The following is a 20484-nucleotide window of genomic DNA, read 5'->3' on the forward strand; positions in this document are numbered from 1 at the left end:
TCCCCAGACCTACTAAGTGTTTAATAAAAGGGTGAATAAGAAGAAACTGCATCCCCAGCCCTACTAGGTGCTTCACAAATGCACGAACGAGGAAGGTGTGGAAATATACTTGCCCGTGGTCACACATAGCCAGGATGAAGCGGAGGGAGGATTTGAACCTGGGGCATGGCAGCTCTAGAGGCCGCTACCCTCCTCTCAAGCCAAGCCTGTCGCTCAGGAGCCAACCTTTCCACGAGCCACAGTCCCCGGCGCCGCTGCAGTCACCACCTCCTCTTCCTCCGCTCCCCCTCCCCCTCTCGGGCCTCCCCCTCCTCTTCCCCAGCCTTCCCGCCACCCCAGCCAGCTCCGCATTCCCTCCCCGCCCCCCTTTCTATTTATATCGCAGGCGGCCTCGGGGAGGCCCATATTGGGCAGTGTGAGTGTCTGGGCATGAGTGTGTCAGGCGGGGCTCCTGCAGCTGCCCCTGCGCCCCCGACCCGGTGAGCGCCCACCCCGGGCCGCGCCCCGCCCCCGGGAAGGTAGAGAGGTGAGGGAGGGAAGGGGAGGGGCAAGGTCCTGGAGTGGGGTGGGGGTGGGGAGTGGGGTGCATCGGGGAAGAGGCGGGGGGAACCGGGGCCACTGGTCCTTAGAGCTGAAGGGGCCTTACTTAGCATCTAGTCCAACCTGCTCACTTTGCCCAGAAGCCAATTGAGGTCCAGAAAGGGGAAGGGGCTGGCCCAATGTCATTACAGCCAGGTCCTTGGCTGCTGGACTCTTGAAACTACTTCTAGCTCCAGAGCCCATTTATTTTGCCTCACCAAGTTGCCAACGGTTTGTTGGGCACCGGTGACTGAAATAAGTCACTTCCTCATTCAGGAAAGGTATTTAGTCATGTCTAAGGATAATAGTGATAATAATAACAACAATTCACATTTCTATAGGGCCCTAGCTTTGCAAAGCCCTCCCAGTAAATGAAAAATCATTTATATATCCACTTACAATGTGCTAAGGAGCTCACACTCTAATTGGGAGGAGTGTCCCAAACATCTTAGTGCTAGTGTAGTTTTAAGAGTTTAAAATTGCAGGATAGATGTTTGGAATACATTGGAATATTAAAGAAAACTTGGCTGTAAGCAGACGGAAGAGCCTGGAAATCCTAAGGGAGCAGGTAGGGGCTGGTGGATGGTAATACTGGGATGTGCTTAAAATACAGGGTGTGTGTGTGTGTGTGTGTGTTTTCCCAGGGGTAATGGTGGGACGGAAAAACACTTTAGGTATGATGGGTGGTGGTTCCTGTGCAAAGGCAGGAAATGGATGTCTGATCCTGGAAATAACGAGGCTAGTTTGTCTGGAGAATATGACATAGGAGTGAATAATATGTAATCACAATGAGAAGCTGGACCAAAATTGTGAAGATTACAAAATGCCAAACCAAGGAATTTCCATTTTATCCTAAAGGCAATGGAAAAATCACTGAAGCTTCTTCAGCAGGGAGAGAACATGGTCAGACTTGTGCTTTACGAACATCAATTTGGCACTGTTGGGTCAATGTATTGAAGAAGTAAATAACTGGATTCAGGAAGGTCAGTTAAGAGGATATTGCAAAGCCCAGGCAAGAGGTGATGAGGACCTGAACTAGGCTGTTTATGTTGTGAGTAGACAGAGTGAGAAAAAGGTAAGAGAAGAGGTAGAATCTACTAGAATTGGCAGCTCATCAGAGTCAGAGAATGAGTGAGAGGATGACGCCAACGTCTTGAACATGAGGGACTGGAAGATGAATGTTACCCTCAACAAAATTAGGGAAGTTAGCAAGAAGGAGGCATCTAAGAGGAAAGATGATTAGTTCTATTTTAGAAATGTCGAGTTTGAAATGCCTGTGGAACAGCCAGGTAGAGATGTCCAGCAGGCAGTCTGAGATTCAATGTTACCACTTAGGAGAGAGATGAGGATTGTACAGGTAGATTTCTGTCATCTGCATAGAGATGGCTGTTGAACCTGTAGGAGCTGAGGAGATCACCAAGAAAGAGGGTGCAGAGAGAAAAAAGAAGATAGCCCAGGTCAGAACCCTGAGGGATACCAACACACAGGAGACTGGACACGGGTAATGGTCCTCCAAAGGCTACTAAGGAGCGTTAGTCCACAAGACAGGAAGAGAACTATGACAGAAGAATGTCCTTAGGAGAAGAGAATTCAGAAAAAAGAAACGGTCAAGAGTGCCACGTCCTGCAGAGAGGTACTGAAAGATGAGAACTGAGAAAAAGTCACTGGACTTTGTGGTAAATTGACCTTCAGTGACCTCAGAAAGAGCAGTTTCCATGGCATGGTAGTGACAAGCATCCTTGTAAGGAGTTAAGACAGAAGTCAGAGGTGGGAAAGTGAAGGCAAGAAATGTTGACAACTTCTTCTAGGAGCCTAACCAAAGGAGAGGAACTCCTGAGCTCTGGTCCCAAGTCCCTAGCCAGCTATTAGACATTTCTGACTGGGTGCCCCATAGCCATTTCAAACCCAGTAAGTCCAAAACAAAGCTCACTATCTTTCCCCTCAAACCCACTCTTCTTCTGGACTACCCTTTAACAGGGAGGTCACAACAATTAAGAAATCATTGTTAACTGGGAATGGAAGTTTCAATTGAATGCTGTGGTTAGGAACCAGACTGCAGAGGGTTTGATAATAATAACAATAATAATAGCTAATATTTCTATAGCACTTACTCTGTGCCAGGCACTGTGCTGAATGCTTTACAATTATTACGTCATATGGTCCTCGCAACAACCCTGGGAGGTAGATGCTTTTATTATCCCTCATTTTACAGACAAGAGAATTGAGGCAAGTGGAGGTGAAGATTATATAGCTAGCAAGTGTCAGAGGCTGGATTTGAACCTTCTTGACTCCAGCCCTGGTACTGTCTATCCACTATGGCAAAGAGGAATTGGAGGTACTAAGTGAAGAAGGCCTTCTAGAGGAGTTTGGCCATAGAATGAAGGAGCCCATAGGAGAGCGTGTGCAAATGTGTGGAGACGGGTGGTAGAATATGACGTGTGAAGGGCAGCAAACAGGTCAGTTGAGCAGCACTAGGGAATGTGTGAGGGGAATATTGTGTAACATGTCTAGAAAGACAGGCTCATCAGAACTCTTACCTTAGAGTCTGAGGACTCCGTCATCCTCCCAGGCACCCAGACCTACAACCTTGATGTCACTCTCAATTCCTCCTGTTGGTGCCCCCAGCTTCCTTCCAGATTCGGCTCATATCGGGGCAGCTAGGTGGCGCAGTGGATAGAGAACCAGCCCTGGATTCAGGAGGACCTGAGTCCAAATCCAGCCTCAGACACATAACACTTACTAGCTTTGTGACCCTGGGCAAGTCACTTAACCCCATTGCCTAGCCCCCCCCAAAAAAAAATAAAGTTTCAGCTCATAGCCCACCTTCTGCCAGAGGCCTTTTCCAGTCCCCCTCTTCATCCCCTCCCAATCAATCTCCTGCCCCTCCTGTGTATTTCTTGTATCTGCTAAGTTATTTACATGCCATTTCTTCCATTAGAATGCACGCTCATCTGCAAGGACTGTTTTCGCCTTACTTTCTATCTCTAGTGCTTAGCACAGAGCCTGACACATAGTAGGCATTTAATAAATGTCTGTTGACCAGCTGCCTCCCACGCCTGTAAGTCATTTCCTCCTCATCTTCTTCCCTCTTAGCATCCTTAGCCTCCTTTGAAGCTCAGTTTAACCACTGACCACTACAAGAGGCCTTTCCTAAGCCCCATAGCTGCTAGAAGGGGCAGTTAGGTGGTACCACAATACACAGAGCGCCAGACCTGGAGTCAGAAAGAGTCATCTTCCTAAGTTCAAATCCAGCCTCAGACACTTACTTACTGTGTGACCCTGGGTAAGTCACTTAACCCTGTTTGCCTCGGTTTCTTCATCTGTAAAATGAGCTGGAGAAGGAAAAGGCAAATATCTCCAGTATCTTTGCCAAAAAAACTCCAAATGGGGTTAGAGTCAGACACAACTGAACAGCAGCTACTAGAGCCTCCCCTGCCTCCCCCAAATTACCTTATATTATTTTCCTTGTATATGCAGGGTGTTCCAAAAGTCTTCGTGGAGTTTTAAGCTGTAATTGCTCAAAACTGGGGCTTTAGGACATCCTGTATTATGCATGCACTTATGTCTGTACATGTTGTCTTTCCCAATGAGATCCTTGAGGACAGAGACTGAATCATTTTCATCTTTGTATCCTCAGCATCAACAGAATAAAGTGTCAACACAGACTATGTATATAATTAGGGGGAGGGAAAGGAAAGGGGACAAGTATTTATTAAGCACTTATTGTGTTCCAGGCACTGTGCTAAGCACTTCACAAATATCTCATTTGAGAATCACAACAACCCTAAGAGATATAATTATTCCCAACTTACAGATGAGGAAACTGAGGCCAACAGAGGTTAAGTGACCTGCCCAGGGTCACACAACTATTAAGTATCTGAGGTTGGATTTGAACTCAGGCCTCCCTAACTCCAGTGCTCTGTACACTGCCCCACCTACAGCACTGAGACAGGAAGGCAGCTACATGAAGCATTGACCATGACTTTCATATATAGTAAAGATCACCAGTGATAGAGATCTAATCCTACAAAATGCAAACCTACAAAATAAGCAAAAGCTGTCCAACAGCTATATATTCCTTGTCTTGTATTTGACAAGGCAGTAGGATAATAACATTGATTTAAAAAAAAATAACGGCTGAATTCCAAGGTAAATTCAACAAGAACGCACTGTGCTCTAAACCATTACAGATGTTTGGCTATGGCCACCTTGTCCTACAGGGCCTATGCTGTAATTAGTGATTGTGTGCTATAAACACTACTCTAACCAATGATGCTCTAACTTCCTCCACTAAAGCCCCACTCATAAACTTAGGTTACTCTGACTCTTCCAAGGCTGTGCCAGTAGAATGCAACCTTGGTAGGGCATACCTGTTGGCTATGAGCCCAGTGATGACTTTTGGTCTCTTTTCAGAGAGCCAATCCAACTAAGTCTGAAGATGTTCACCACCATTGACTTCGGGGTAATAAATGTTTCAGCCTCATCTACTCTTAAGACCACCTACAATCATAGAAGGGTTGTGGTCCTGCATCAATGAAGGGAATGGCCATGCCAATGACATTTCATGCTAATATCGTGCAAGTGTCATGCCAATGACATTTCAAAGTATTGAAATAACTGAACTATGATATGAAAAAATGGAACCTAATAGCTACTTTCAAAGGAAAAATTAAATTCGCTGTCAATGGAAAAATAGCTGTACTTTCTGCAAAACAGCAGTGGAGTCTGTTGGAGGCTCAGCAAGGTTGAGGGCTGAGGCAAAGCTAAAGTTAATTGAAGCAAGGTGAAGATGGAAACTCTGAGGGCAATTTCCCCACACCCACCTTGACCTCTTCTCTCCCCATTAATGGATGTATTGGCATTTTTTATGCAGCTAAATCCAGATGAGTGGGAATAATGAATCCTCTGAAGTGGTCAATTGTATTTGAATTCACGCTATTTTAAGTTATAATTATGTAAAATACGGTAATTAGTTCCAGCCCAATGATTATGCGGTGCAAATTCAAATAACTTCAGGAAAGCCTAGCTATGTCAGTCAACTAGCATTTATGAAAAGTAACTACTACAGTACAAGGCACTGAGTGTTGGAGGTACCAAAAAAGGCAAAAGAAAACAAAAGGCCCTGCTTTCCAAGAGTTCGCAGTCTAATGGGGAAAACAATAGATAAACAACTATGTATGAACAATGTCTGCAGGACAAATCGGAGAGGGGGCGTAATTCAGAGGAGAGGAAGATTGGAAAAGGTTCCTTGCAGGCTTTATCTGAGACCTGAAGGAAGCCAGAGAAGCTGGGAGGTCGAGATGGGGAGGGAAAGGGTTCCAAGCATGGGGAAGCAGCCAGTGAAAAGACTTAAGAATCAGGAGATGGGCTGTCCTGTGGAACAGCCAGGAGGCCAATATCACTGGATCAAAGAGTATGTGTTAGGGGAAAAGGTGGAAGAAGACTGGGAAGATAGGAAGGGGCCAGGTCATGAAGGGCTTTGAAAACCAGAGGGTTTTATATTTGATCTTGGAGGTAAGAGGGAAGTTCTGAACTTTATTTATGGGGGGATATGGGGGTGATACCGCCAGAACTTTAGGAAGATCAATTGAACAGGTGAGCGGAGGATGGGTTAAAGTGGGGAGAGGAGGGACGAGGAGAACAACCAGCAGGCCATTGCAGTGGTTCAGACATGCGGTGATAAGGGCCTGCACCAGGGTGGTAGCAGTGTCAGAGGAGAAATGTGGAGGGTGGAAAGGAAAGCATCTGACAACTCACTGGATATATCTCCATCAGGTGGGGCAGAGTAAGGAGTTGAGAATGACACCTCCATTTTGAGCCTGGTTGCCTGGGAGAGTGGTTGTACACAGGGTAGTAACAGGGAAATTAGGAAGAGGGAGGGCTTGGGTGGAAAGATCCTGAGTTCAGTTTTTGACATGAGTCTAAGATGCCCCTGGGACATGCAGTTCAGAAGAGAGGGTAGGGCTAGACAAGTAGATCTGAGAGTCATCAGCATAAACTTGAAAATTTTACTATGAAGCAGTGCCTGGCCATAGACTCACAATGGGGAAGACATGACTTTAGACCAAGCTTCTCATTTTATAAATGAGAGAAGGCCTCTAGGAATGAAAGGATATGTACAAAATCACATAATTAAAGCAGAGTCAGGACTAGAACCCATGTCTCCTAATCACTAGATAAATTATTCATAAATTGGAGAGCTATTTATCCATTAAGGTTGAAAATTCCTTTTTAAAATGTATAATATAATACAGAAATATGTGTTACATGATTGCACATGTATAACCTATATCAGATTACTTACTGTCTCAGGGAAGGAGGAGGGAAAGGAAGGAAGCAGAGAATTTGGAGCTCAAAATTTGAAAAAAAATTTGTTTTTACATATAATTGAGGGAGAAATAAAATATTATTTTAAAAATGTATAGTATGTAGGTCAGACGTGAGAGGCAATATACCATTGTGGGTAGGAAGATAGACTGAGAGTTAAGAAGACCTGGGTTTGAGTTCTGCCTTTGACATATATTGGCCGTATGATGCCAGGCAGGTCACTTAAACCCTCAGTGATCGAGGTAACTCAAGGACCCAAAGTTGCAAAACAGTTGCTGATCTCATTGATGGAGTTTCTTCATTAGGAGGTCCCTATAACAATGAACTCACAGGTCCGCACCAAAAATTAATAGAATTTAAAAAAAAGCTTTAAATTCTATTTTGAGCATTAATCTGGCTCTTAATTTAGGAAGTGTGGACATGTTATACATGCAATCATTATTACGTGGAAGGCTTTATACCATTAAAAATTAAGTTTTGAGACTGAGTAAGAATTATAAAAATTAGCTATTTAAAAAGCAAAACATCAGCACTGGCAATAAATCAACAATTTTACTCCCAATTGTAGTACTATTCATTGGAAATTTGTAATTGAATCCATTTATCAAAGCTAAAAATGAAAATAGGGAACATAGACATAACAACGTTTTGGATTTCTGGTGACACTGCAAGCAATTAGATTTCATTCTTCTGATTTATGTTTAACTTTGCAATTTACATTTTTACTTATTTTCTGTTATTAACTGTATTATTAATATGAATGCCCAAGTTTAGTCCTCTATAAATTGGAGCAGAAAATGACTGTCATTGAAGTTATCTAGCTGTATGTTACTGATGAAAGGAGTAGACTGTCCTCATCAAAAGAAAAATTCTCCCACTATTGTTCACCTGTGCTTTGTCTGTACTTTAAAATAGTGTGTAAATATGCACATTTTCTAGACAATGCAGGTATACACAGAGTATAGCCAGGGATACAGAGAGGGTACCTGTGTACCAGTATGTATTTTAGAAAGCTGGAAGTATCATTACTGATCATCTAGGCCTGTCTGTCCTAACCCAAACTTTATTTTTGACCAGTTAAATATCTAAGTTCTCTGTAGAGGAATGCTGAGTAGCACTTCGTGGTCCAGGGGACTAAGAATCTCAGAGAAGGAAGAAGCTGGAGGAGAGAGATATTGGAAGAAGCCAGATTTAAAGTTTACAGTTTTAAGAAGTAAGGACTTTTTAACAGTGTAAAATTTGTAGTGAGTCAAGATTTGCTGTGGAGCAATTCCTGGCCATCAGCTGACAGACGGAAAATTCAATTCTAAATCAATCTCCCCATTTTACAAATGAGAAAAATGAGGCCTCTAGGAATGAAGTGACTTGTACAAGGTCACATGGCCAGTGGCAGAGCCAGGGATAGAACCTGGGTCTCAATCAGTGTCCTTCCACTACGCTTTTGCCAGTCAAACATTTTAAATTCTCTGATTCAACAGTATTTATTCAGTGCAAGGCACTGCTAGGTACATTTTAAAACCTGTGGGTGTCTTGACTGCAGACCTAGCTGATAAGAATTTCCCAACATTAAATCACTGAGTTCTGTAAATTTGCAATAAAGTGGGAAAGCTTTTAGGAATGAAAGCCTTTGGGAATATGTATACAAATGTTTGACCATTTAAAAAAATGTAACCACAAACATTTCTACACAGTGGGAGAAGCGATTATTTCTGTTTTGAAAGTTAGTTCTATCAGAACAAATGTTTTGACTTTTGGGGTACATCCAAGTACACAATTTACTTTAAGATGTTTTGTATAGAACATAGTTGCCAAAGACGAGTATCGTGTGTGTGTGTGTGTATGTGTGTGTGTGTGTGTGTGTGTGTATGTGTGTGTGTGTATATATATATGAGTGAGTAAGTGAGTGAGTGAGTCAATGAGTGAGTGAGTAGATTGGATTCAATTTCCTCATCTCTCTAGGGTTCCTGAAGACCAGCAGAAACACTTCGGAAGAAACTAGCCTCTCTCTTATCTAGACCCTGTGCACCAAAGGGAACTGTTTCTGGATATCAGTACACCAATGGAAACACATTCCAGGCCATGATGTGTTTCATATGCATATTAAAAATTATATATGTAAAAATTATGTGTTTATATGCATGTCCGTGTATGTATACATACATGCACATACATACATGTATACCTTGCTCGTGTCGTGTACTGTGCATGCATATATGTATGTGCACACATGCATGCGTGTATTATATATAGGGCAACTAGGTGACAGTGGATAGAGGGCTGGGCCTGGAGTCAGGAAGACTCCTCTTCCTGAGTTCAAATACAGCCTCAGACACTTACCAGCTGTGTGACCCTGGGCAAGTTACTTAACCCTGTTTGCCTCAGTTTCCTCATCTATAAAATGGGCTGGAGAAGGAAATGGCAAACCATTTCAGTATCTTTGCCAAGAAAACCCCAAATGGGGTCACAAAGAGTCGGACGCAACTGAAACTATTTGTTGTTGTTCAGTTTTGTCTGACTCTGTGTGTATACACATAATATACATGCGTACGTATGTATATATATATATAAATGTATTGTGTATATGCACATACATGCATATATATATGTATATATATGTATATACATACATATATATATACATATATATATATAATGCCTATTGTCTGCAAGGCAGTGTTAGGTTCAGGGAATGCAAAACAGACAGACAACATCCTGCCTTCAGGAACTTACATGGGGGGGTGTTTTTCTGATATGAGGGGATGGCTTATGCAAAGGGTTGGAGGTAGAAGACAGAGCTGAGTTCAAGGAACAGAAAAAGGCTAGCTTGGTCTGAATGCTGCATACAAGAAAGGAAACAATGTGGAGTGTTTGGAAAGATAGCATCATAAGGCTGTGTATTCAAAGCTGAAATGAAGCTCAGAAGCTATCCAGCCCAATCCCATTTTAGAGGAAATGGAGCTCTGGGTAAGTTAAGTCAGAGAAAGGATCTGAACTGACACCCTCTAACTTGAGTCGGTAATCTTTTCAACGTGCCAGCCTAGAGGCTGAAGCCAGAGCACGATGCCTTTCAGTGCTAAGCTGAAGAGGTTACATTCTGTGCCAGAGGTAAGAGGGAGCCACTGAGTAATTATGAGCTAGGGGAATGACATTGTGAGATCGACGTTTTAGGGAAGGTGATTTTGGCATTTGTGAGGAAGAAGCAGAACGTCCAGTGAGGCTGCTGCCTCACTCTACAGGTGAGAGGTGATGGGTAGAATGAAGGGGGTGGATTTGACAGGTGTTGTGGTGGTAGAAATCACAAGACTTGACAAGTTTGGGAAAATAGGACATGGGAGGGAGGTAAGGCAGAATGAAAAGTTGAGGATGACTCTGCTAGAATGAACAACCTGAAAAACTGGAAAAGTGGTGATATCCTCAACAGAAAAAGGAAAGTTAGGAAGGGGGTGGGGTTAGGGAAAACAAAAGTGAGTTCTGGTTTTGGGGCACGATGAGATGGAGATGCCTTCAAGGAGGCGGACTTCAAGATGTCTAGTAGGACTATCAGTAATTCTCCTGGACTTAGGAGAGGAGAGGGCTGGATATAAAGATTTGGGAGTCATCTGCATAAAGATAAAAACTGAATCAGTAGGCCTGTGGAAAAGAGATAGAGTTAGAGACAGACAGAAAGAAAAACAGAGGGGGGAAAAAACAGGAGAGAAAGAGTGAAGGAGGAGGGGGAAGAGAGAGATAAAGTCTTCCTAACCTGGAAGTCCAGTGCTCTATCCACTAGGCCACCTTGATGGCTAGTTAAGTTGAGGAAGACAGGAAATGTAATCAACTAGAGTAGATGGTGTTTTAGAAGAGTAACTAGTAGAGGATATAGATAGATGGATAGATAGATAATAGAGATAGATCGAGTGATAGATTAGATAGGTAGGTAGGTATAGATACATAGCTTTATGTCTGCCTCACATTTGAAATGCTATAATACAGCCCAATTCGAGACCTGGATTATTTTCTCAGTGGTGAATTAGCCTAAAATCAGAAACAATACTTATGATCCAGATTTCTGAGCTGACTAAAAAAGAATTCTAAGTTTGTAATACTCTACCTGCTTTTCTCCCTCTCTCTTAGTCCAGATCTGGAAACACAAGGTTGCCTTGGCTACCTTCTCTAGGTTTCAGGAATATGGGTTTCAAGAAAAGTACCACTTTATATGGGGCAGCTAGGTAGCATAGTGGATAAAGTTGGAATTAGGAAGACTCATCTTCCTGAGTTCAAATCTGTCTTCAGACACTTACTAGATGTGTGACCCTGGGAAAGTCACTTTTAACCCTGTTTGCCTCAGTTTCCTCATCTGTAAAATGAGCCGGGGAAGGAAATGGCAAACCACTCCAGTATCTTTGCCAAGAAAACCCCAAATGGGGTCATGAAAAGTCAGATATCACTGAAATGATACATCATACGTAGGAAGTGGTGAATTTTTTTTCAGTCAATAGGGCAGAAATATGCAAGTGGATGATATTTATTTTAGCCAAGTTGATGATAGTATAAGTATTATGTTATCGCTTCTCCATAATTCCAGTTGTAAACATTTGCAAACTGTAAATAGTCATTTTGAGATCTAGCAGAAAGCACGTATAAATATCATCTGAGTTCTCTAAAGCTGATCTGGAATTGTGTGCAAAATATGATCCTGGCCTAAGAGAGTTAACAAATTATCCAAGCATCTAGCCCAACAGAATTGTTCACTGAAAAGAGGACGTTCAGGATGTGTGCAGGTTTGGGGCCAAGAATTGCAACTCCAAGGACTGGGGAGTGTAGTGAGTTTCAATGAATAGGATTAGTCTTTTTTTTTTTTATCAGAGAGAAGAGCTGGGATTTAGAAGATACATATATTTCACATCCTACTTTAAGAGCTATCCTGAAAAAATGATAGGGTGATGCAAAGAGCGTGACTGCAAATCAGGAGACCTGAGTTCTAGTTCTTACCTTGCCATTAGCCAATTCAATGCCACAAGCATTTCTTGTTGCAGTTCAGTTGTTTCAGTTGTATCTGACTCTTTATCACCCCATTTGGGGTTTTTTCTTGGCAAAGATGCTATAGTGGTTTGGCATATCTTTCTCCAGCTCGTTTTACAGATGAGGAAACTAAGACAAATGGGGTAAAGTGACTTTACCAGGGTCACACAGGTAGCAAGTATCTCAGGCCAGATTTGAACTAAGGTCTTCCTGACTTCAGGTTGGGTGCTTTATCTACTGTACCACCTAGCTCCCCTAGATCTGTAGTAAGTCTCTAAAATCTCAAGACTCTGGCATTCTGTGAGTCTATTATCAAGCAAATAGAAAATTACAATACATTTGGCTTAAGCATCAGAACCCAGAATGAAACAAAACATGACAAACCAAATCGGTTCATTTAAGAATAAAACTATTCCTCATAGGTCAGAACAAATGGCCTTTATGTGTAGCCTGCCTTTGGAATCCTTTACAATATCTAGATTTGGCATTAACATTCAATTATAGAAGATTTTTTTCTCCTAAGAAAATTGTGCTTTTTTCCTCTCCCCAGGAATGCTTTGTGGCATCTCTGCTGCCTCGTGAGCAATTAAACATGCAAATAGCCCCTCAGAAGTCAAACTAAATTCGAAGAAGACTCTCTTTAGAAGAATGGCATGTATCATGGAGAGCAAGATTGTGGGAAAAGAAAAACAGCAACATAGCTTGACTTTACTCAGCAAAATTAAGAACATGAAAGAATTAGCGGAAATGATAGATGTAGTACTCGTAGCAGAAGGGGAGAAATTTCCCTGCCACCGGCTGATTTTGGCTGCCTTTAGCCCTTATTTCAAAGCTATGTTCACCTGTGGTTTGCTTGAATGCGCTCAGAGGGAAGTCATACTCTATGATATCACAGCAGAGAGCGTATCTATAATATTAAACTATATGTACAATGTGGATTTGGACATCAATAATGCCAATGTACAGACTGTAGCTGTTGCTGCCTACTTTATGCAAATGGATGAAGTCTTCAGCATGTGCCAGAAATATATGATGGACCACATGGATGCCTCTAATTGCGTGGGAATCTACTATTTTGCCAAACATATTGGGGCAGAAGATTTGTCTGATCAAGCCAAGAAATATTTATATCAGCACTTTGCTGAGGCAAGCTTACACGAAGAAATTCTAGAAATTGATGTGGACCAACTGATGGCACTCATTAAATCAGATGATCTTAATATTTCCCGAGAGGAGAGTATTCTGGACTTGGTTTTGAGATGGGTAAACCATAACCGAGAATCACGCCTGGAGTCCCTTGTTGAACTTTTGAAACAAGTGAGACTGGGACTTGTGAATCCTTCTTTTTTAAGAGAAGCACTGAAAAGGAACACGGCGCTACTGTGTAACTCAGACTGCATCGATCTCATCCAGGGTGCCTTAGATGCCATCAAGAAATCCAAACAACATTCTCTAAATCTCCGTTATGGAATGGAGACCACTAGTCTTCTGCTTTGTATTGGCAACAATTCCACAGGGATCAGATCGAGGTATGGCAACTATGGAGAAGCCAGTTTTTGCTACGCTCCCACGACACGCAAGACTTACTTCCTCTCCTCTCCAAAGTATGGAGAAGGCTTAGGAACTGTGTGTACCGGGGTCGTCATGGAAAACAATGACATCATTGTGGCAGGGGAAGCCAGTGCCTCTAAATTATCTAGACAGAAGAATAAGAATATAGAGATCTATCGGTGTGTACCTGAAGGTGAAATCATCACAATTTGCAAATTTGTTTAAATCATCATTTCTTGGAATAGATAACATTGGACATACCCAAAATGTGGTTTATATATTTCATAGCTTCCAGTCGTGTGCTGAGATCATAGCATTTGTCTTTTGTGAACTTGATTTCCCTTTTTATCTAAAACTGATTGTTTCTAAGGGCAGCTAGGTGGCACAGTGGATAGAGCACCGGGCTTGGAGTCAGAAAGACCCAAGTTCAAATCCAGCTTCCAATACGTCATAGCTGTGAGATCCTGGACAAGTTACTCAGTTTCTGTATGCCTCAGTTCCCTCACCTGTAAAATGGAGGTAATAACAGCACTTGCCTTCCAAAGTTGTTTCTGGATCAAAGGAGATAATAATTGTAAAGTGCTTAGAAGAATGCCAGCACTACATAAATGCTGCCTATTATTATTATGAAAGTGTTTAGCATAGTGCTGGAACATAGTAAGTGCTATAAAATGTTAGTTGTTGTTATTTAGCATAGTCTTTTACACTAACAAAAAGAAAAACTACTTCCCACAATGCAGAGAGCAATTCTTCCGTGTCAGTTGCCAGTTTCAGAAGTAGCTGTAGCTAATAATTTCTTCAGTGTATGGTAATGATCCTCTCTGAACTAAGCTAGACTGACCTTCAGCTCATAGTTCATCCACATGATGGTCACTGAAGCCTCTTCAGAACCTTCCAGATTTTATGCTGTGATTCTGGCATAGGGTTTGAGAACCCAGAGTCCCCTCCACACACTAGCAAGCATTGGAGTAGTTCTTTGTGGAGATACCAGCATGGTCCAATGTAAACTTCACTGGCCAGAAAACACTGCTTCTCTTTTATCCTAACTTACTATTTTAACCAATTTTCGTTCTGCATTTTTGGATGGCAGATCTTTGTTTCTCTGATATTAATTTTTTTTACTTGATCTTAAAAGAGCAGCAAGACCAGAATAAAGTTTTCCAGTCAAGAGGCTGACATCAATCAGATGAGGAATGACATAATTACATATGCATTAAATATTCAGCAAATATTTATTGAGATCTGCCTGGCACAGAATTTAAAATCATTTAGGGTGATAAACATGAAACACCAAACAGGTTATTTACAATCTTGGCATAATAAAGGTTTCCCATGAGTTAGAAAATTTCCAAGTCTCTATTTAAAAAAAAAAAGATAGAGAGGAGATGGGAGGAACTAAGAGGAGAATTAGATTATGACCTACTTTGAACCACAGAGACCTGCAACTGGCACATATCTCTCTGTCTCTGTTTCTCTCTCTCTGTCTCTCTGTGTCTCTGTCTCTGTCTCTCTGTCTGTCTCTGTCTCTGTCTCTCTCTATCTCTCTGTCTGTCTCTGTGTGTGTGTTTCTGTCTCTGTCTCTATGTCTCTGTCTCTGTCTCTCTCTATCTCTCTGTCTCTGTCTTTCTCTGTCTCTGTGTGTGTCTCTGTCTCTCTCTGTGTGTCTCTGTCTCTCTCTCCCTATCTCTGTCTCCCTTCCCCTCCTCCCCCTCTTTCTCTCCCACATTGTCCTGCCCTTCAGTGGTACTCCTAATGCAGCCAAGCCCAGCATCCCGCGTTCCACCTTTCAACATTACTCACAGAAGTCCTCAGCTGGAGGTCTATAAGTATCCCTTTTGTCTGCATAGTGCTTTAAAGCTTTCACAAACATTATCTCATTTGATTGATTCTGTGAAGTAGGCCAGGCAGATATAATTGCTGCTTCACATGTAAAGAAACAACACAGAAAATCTAACATCCTCATCATTAATAATGATAACAATAATAACACCTATATAGGCTTTAAGGTTTGCCAAGTGACTTACCTACATTAGCTCATTTGGGCCTCATGATATCCCTGTGAGGTGCTACGGATAGTATTACCCCCATTTTACAGATGAGAAAGCTGAGGCTCAGAGAGGTTAACTGAGTTGCCCATGGTCACGCAGCTAGTGAGTGACCCAGATTGGATCTGAAACCATATGTTCTTGTAAATCTGTCACTCTACAGAGTGTTATTAGTAAATCAATCAGACGCACTTTTTTTGCTGATTAAAACACTGGTTGACACTAAGACATGAAGTATTTAACCTTTTTTTTTTTGCCAAGGGTAAAATAGTACAATCAGTATTTATTTGGCTTGTAGCCAAGCATCACCCACCCTAACCTTTGCAAGTTACTTGTTGGGAGGGACTGGAGGAAGGAGGGCAAAATCACCCTCCAAGTTGACATGGAATTCAGGGAAACTCTTCCATGGCACCTCCAAGGCTGGCATCCCTTTAGGCATGGCGTAGCCATGCGTGTCCAACCATCCGTTTTGGAGAGTCTGCATTCTTCCCTTCCTTCTTGCAATTTTCCCTCTGGATCATAAATGCATGAGTGCCAGATAAGTGAAAGTTATGGGGGGAGGAGCGGGTTTTGCTGATATATAGAAAAGCTCTATTTCCTTTGTCTTCTTTAAGAAATCTTTTAATTGTGGGGTTTTTATGCAGATAACAGCTTGGAAATGGTGCTCTATTCTCTTGCTAACTCTCCAGCTTTTTTGATAGGCTTTGATTTTAGGAAACAGACTTAAGTTATTTCATGTTTTGATTACCCCAGAGTGTCTTCTGTTAAGTTCTGCAAATGAATTGTTGAGGTCTCTGCCCATTTTCTAACCTTGGTAGAGTTTCTTGTCATTGTTTTTCCCCCAGAATTGGGAAATCAAGGCTACTCTTTAATAATTGATGTTTCCCAACTTTCTGCTTTTCTGTCTCAGCTTTCCTTCTCTTATGAGTTCTATAAGGGTTTATTAATCACTTAATATGCCCTTTGCTAGGCACAGTTATATTACTTTTATTTTAGAATTGTTTGGATAGAAGTTGTCACACTTTTTATGTACTATCCATTCTCTGCATCAGTCTGTTCAAAAAACAGTTTGGCAATCTTGAAAAAAATTCTTTTTTTCTTCAGTGTGAAGACCTATATCACATTATTTATGATTTAGAAAGAGACTCAAGTAGTTTTCAAGGGCAATTTGTTTTGGCCTCTAGAAAGCAATGTCATCTCTAATCTTGAACTTTTTATCCATTCACTTGCAGGTATCACAACCGAGGAAACAAATTTTGGGAAAAATTATGCGCCACTGAGTTTCGGGAACTCTATGCCCTAGGCAGTGTCTATAGTGACCTTTATGTTATAGGAGGACAAATGAAATTGAAAAACCAGTATCTCGTTACAAACTGTGTTGACAAGTATTCAGTGGAGCATGACAATTGGAAAAGGGTGTCCCCTCTTCCATTACAACTAGCATGCCATGCTGTGGTAACAGTGAATAATAAACTTTATGTGATTGGAGGATGGACCCCACAGGTTAAGAAATTTCCTATGTACCTAACCCCCATGTTTGCATGCAAGCTGGCTTCTCAGTTTAGAATGTGACTTATTCATTGAAAACTAAAACATTATGCCTTCACTAGCTTAAAAAATATATAAAAACAAAAATTTTCCCTATTTTAGAATGTTAAATGTAAAGCTTACATAGGAATATAGAAGACTAATTAAATTTTAAAGTGAATTCAACATAGACATGAATTCACGTAACATTTAAGCATTTTTTTTTCAGAATTGCCTTCTTATTTTTGCTCCTTATCAAAGATATTTGTGTTAAGGAGCATGGAACCAGGTAGAACTGGGTGCCAGTACCAGCTCTGATACAAATTGTGTTACCTTGGACAAATCACTGAACCTTTCATGATCAGTGTCCTTATATTTAAAAACAAGGAGAGATAGATTAGATAACAACAACTCATATGCTTTATAGTTACAGTGCACTTCTACATACATTATCTCATTTGAACTTCACAATAATCCTATTAGTTGGTTAGAGAAGGTATTCTTATCCTATTTTACAGGTGAGATAACTGAATATTAGAGATGTTAAGTGGGGCCACATGATTAGGTCTCAGAGGGAAGATTTGGATACAGGTCTTTCTAATATTCTGTTAAACCCTACTGACTATTTGAGGATCTCCATTGAGGAGAAACCCTCCCTCCCAAGGAAATCCATTCTATTTTTGAACAGTTCTAATCACTACAAAATTTCTCCTAGTTTAAATTTGCCTCTTTGCCTCAATATACACATTACTTATAGGTTTGCCATTTTTGGTTCATATCAGAACAAATTTAATCTTTCTTTGATATGAAACTCTTTGAATATTTCAATAGCAATCATGTCTCCTTTAAGTCTTCACTTCTCCAAGATAAATATCACCAGATAAACGTCATCATTCCTTCAACTGATGTTCATTTAGCAGGATTTCAAGACCCTTCACAATTCCAGTTACCTCCCAGTTTACTGATATCGCTCCTAAAAGAGAGCCCTCAAACTATATACAGTACTCCAAATGTGATCCAATCTGGCCAGAGCACAGAAGCACTAGCACCTCCCCAGTCCTGGACATTGGGACTTTCTTCTTACAAAAATCACATTGGACTTTTTTGTTTGTTTGTTTCTGTATCACCCTGTTGATTCTTACAGAACTTGGAGTCTACTAAAACCCCCAGATCTTTTTCACACGAAATGTTATCTTGCCACTCCTCCCCCAATGTGTGCTTGTAGTATTTATTTTTCAAACTCAAGTGTAAGATTTTACATTTAATTATATCTTGTTAGAGTCTGCCCAGTACTCTGGCCTATTAAGATCTTTTGGGATCCTAACTCTATTAACCAATTCATCTATACATTTGATAAACACATTAACTATGCTTTTATCTGAGTCACTGATTAAAAAATCAAACAGCACAAAACCAAGTGTGGCTCCCTGTGCAACTCCTCTAGAGACCTTCTTCCAGATGATATTAAACTATTAATGACATCTAAGTTGACACCAAATTATTAAAATCTAATTAGGGTCTGACTGGTCAGTGAGTTCTGAATGCACTATGCTAGTGTCTAGCCTTCATTTCTCTATCTTTTCCACAAGAATAGTTTGAGAAACATTGTTAAATGCTTTTCTAAAGTCTAAGTAAACTGTATCTACCACATTCTCCTCATTTTATAGTCTAATCTAGAGACTCATCTTCCTGAGTTCACATCTGGCCTCAGACACTTAGTAGCCATGTGACTCTGGGCAAGTCACTTAATCCTGTTTGCCTCAGTTTCCTCATGTGTAAAACTATCTGGAGAAGAAAATGGCAAAACTACTCCAGTATCTTTGCCAAGAAAACCCCAAATGGGGTCATGGAGATTCAGACACGACTGGAATGACTAAACAACAACAGAATCTTGTTGAAAAAAGTATAGGAGTTTGTCTGTCATAACCTGCTCTTGATGAAAACATTGTGGTTCCTTGAGTTCACCACTTCCTTATCTAGATGTTCACTATTCTCTTTAATGATCTGTTGCAGCATTTTCCCAGGAAACAAAGTCAAACTAATTTCATTCTTCCCCTCCCTCTTTTTTAATCATCAAGACATCTTGTCTTTCTCCAGTCCTCTAATACCTCTCCTATTCATCATGATCTTTCAAAGACCACTGACAGTGTATCAGCAATCGCCTCTACCAGTTGTTTCCATAATCTAGGATACATCTCAGTGTAGTAACTAGAACTTATCAAGGACAACTAGATCCTCTTATCTTCTGTGTACTTATCTTGGGTAACAACTCCCTATTAACCATTTTTGATCTATTTACGATCCAAATATAATTTTCCTTGGCAAAGACAATAAAAGTATGATTTAAGCATCTTTGTTTTCTCTTTGTAATCTGTTACCATCATCCCATCCCCCCTGAGCAGTGGTTTTATCATTCTTTTATATCCAATATAGTTTGAAAAAAATTGATTTTTTTTGTCATCCTTAGCTTTCCTAACCAGCCTCAATTCATTCTAAACTTTAGTATTCCTGGTATTTTTTATAAAACTCATCAGGACCATGCTATACTTTCTCATTTGTCTTCTATTAATTGCCTTTGTTGCCTGCCATCATGTATGTAGATATAGATTTAGATGAGAGACATATATGTATTGTATATGTATCCTTTATTTTTTTAATCTAAGTTGGTCAAGGAGCTCTCTATGCATCCACATCAATCTCTCTCTTTAGACTAATCTACCTAGTCCTCTCCACTGAAATTGTTTTCTCTTTTTTGTCTGTAGAATTTCATTCTTAAGAGCTTCCCATCCCACCTTGACTAACTTCTGCAGAAATTTTGTTCATAGGATTCTACCTATTATTTTTCTAAATTCTTTGAAACCTACTCTCCCAAAATATTGGGTGAATGTCAGATTGTATCCAGCTCTTCTCTCATTCTCTATGAAAAATTCAAAGATGGAGTAATTGCTTCTCCCCACTCTTCCCAACACTTCCACCCTCAGCAGGCAATTTTTCCTTGTTGAAGATACTCATATTCAGAATAGGCCTTTCCCCTTATTGGTTCCTTTTGAAGGAAGAAATCATCACTGAGTAAAGTCAGGAAATTATTAGTTGGTCTGCCTCTGGCAGAAAGAAAGCTCCCACAGATTCCAGATCTACTATTATATTATACCTCTGTGCTAGGCTTGTGATCCCAAACTCTTCATTTATTTCTGCCTTCTATCCTGGTGGTCTATAGCATATGATAATGATAATATGGCTTATGTTTCTACCTCTATTAATCTTCACTCAATGGTCTCTACCACCCTGAGTTTCTTCACATGACTCTATCTTTTTTTTTTTTGGCTAGGCAGAGGGGTTAAGTGACTTGCCCAGGGTCACACAGCTAGTAAGTGTTATGTGTCTGAGGCCAGATTTGAACTCAGGTCCTCCTGAATCCAGAGCCAGTGCTCTATCCACTGTGCCACTTAGCTGC

General features: G+C 40.9%; 1 protein-coding gene across 2 annotated transcripts in view; it reads left to right on the forward strand.

The window, feature by feature from the left end:
• Positions 1 to 416: 416 nt before the first annotated feature.
• The window catches only part of KBTBD12 (kelch repeat and BTB domain containing 12), a 76760-nt gene continuing 56692 nt past the window's right edge, over positions 417 to 20484 (forward strand). Inside the window, exons 1-3 of one of the 2 annotated variants that reach the window (XM_020981189.2) lie at positions 417 to 479; positions 12458 to 13637; positions 16736 to 17006. In XM_020981189.2, the coding sequence (XP_020836848.1) occupies positions 12556 to 13637; positions 16736 to 17006 (1353 nt within the window). In that variant the 5' untranslated portion in view covers positions 417 to 479; positions 12458 to 12555. Of the gene's footprint in view, positions 527 to 12457; positions 13638 to 16735; positions 17007 to 20484 lie in introns of both variants that reach the window. The other variant, XM_020981188.2, reaches the window with a different exon arrangement.

This window comes from Phascolarctos cinereus, unplaced genomic scaffold, assembly GCF_003287225.1.
Source record: "Phascolarctos cinereus isolate Bilbo 61053 unplaced genomic scaffold, phaCin_HiC Scaffold_4;HRSCAF=312, whole genome shotgun sequence".
NCBI lineage: Eukaryota > Metazoa > Chordata > Mammalia > Diprotodontia > Phascolarctidae > Phascolarctos > Phascolarctos cinereus.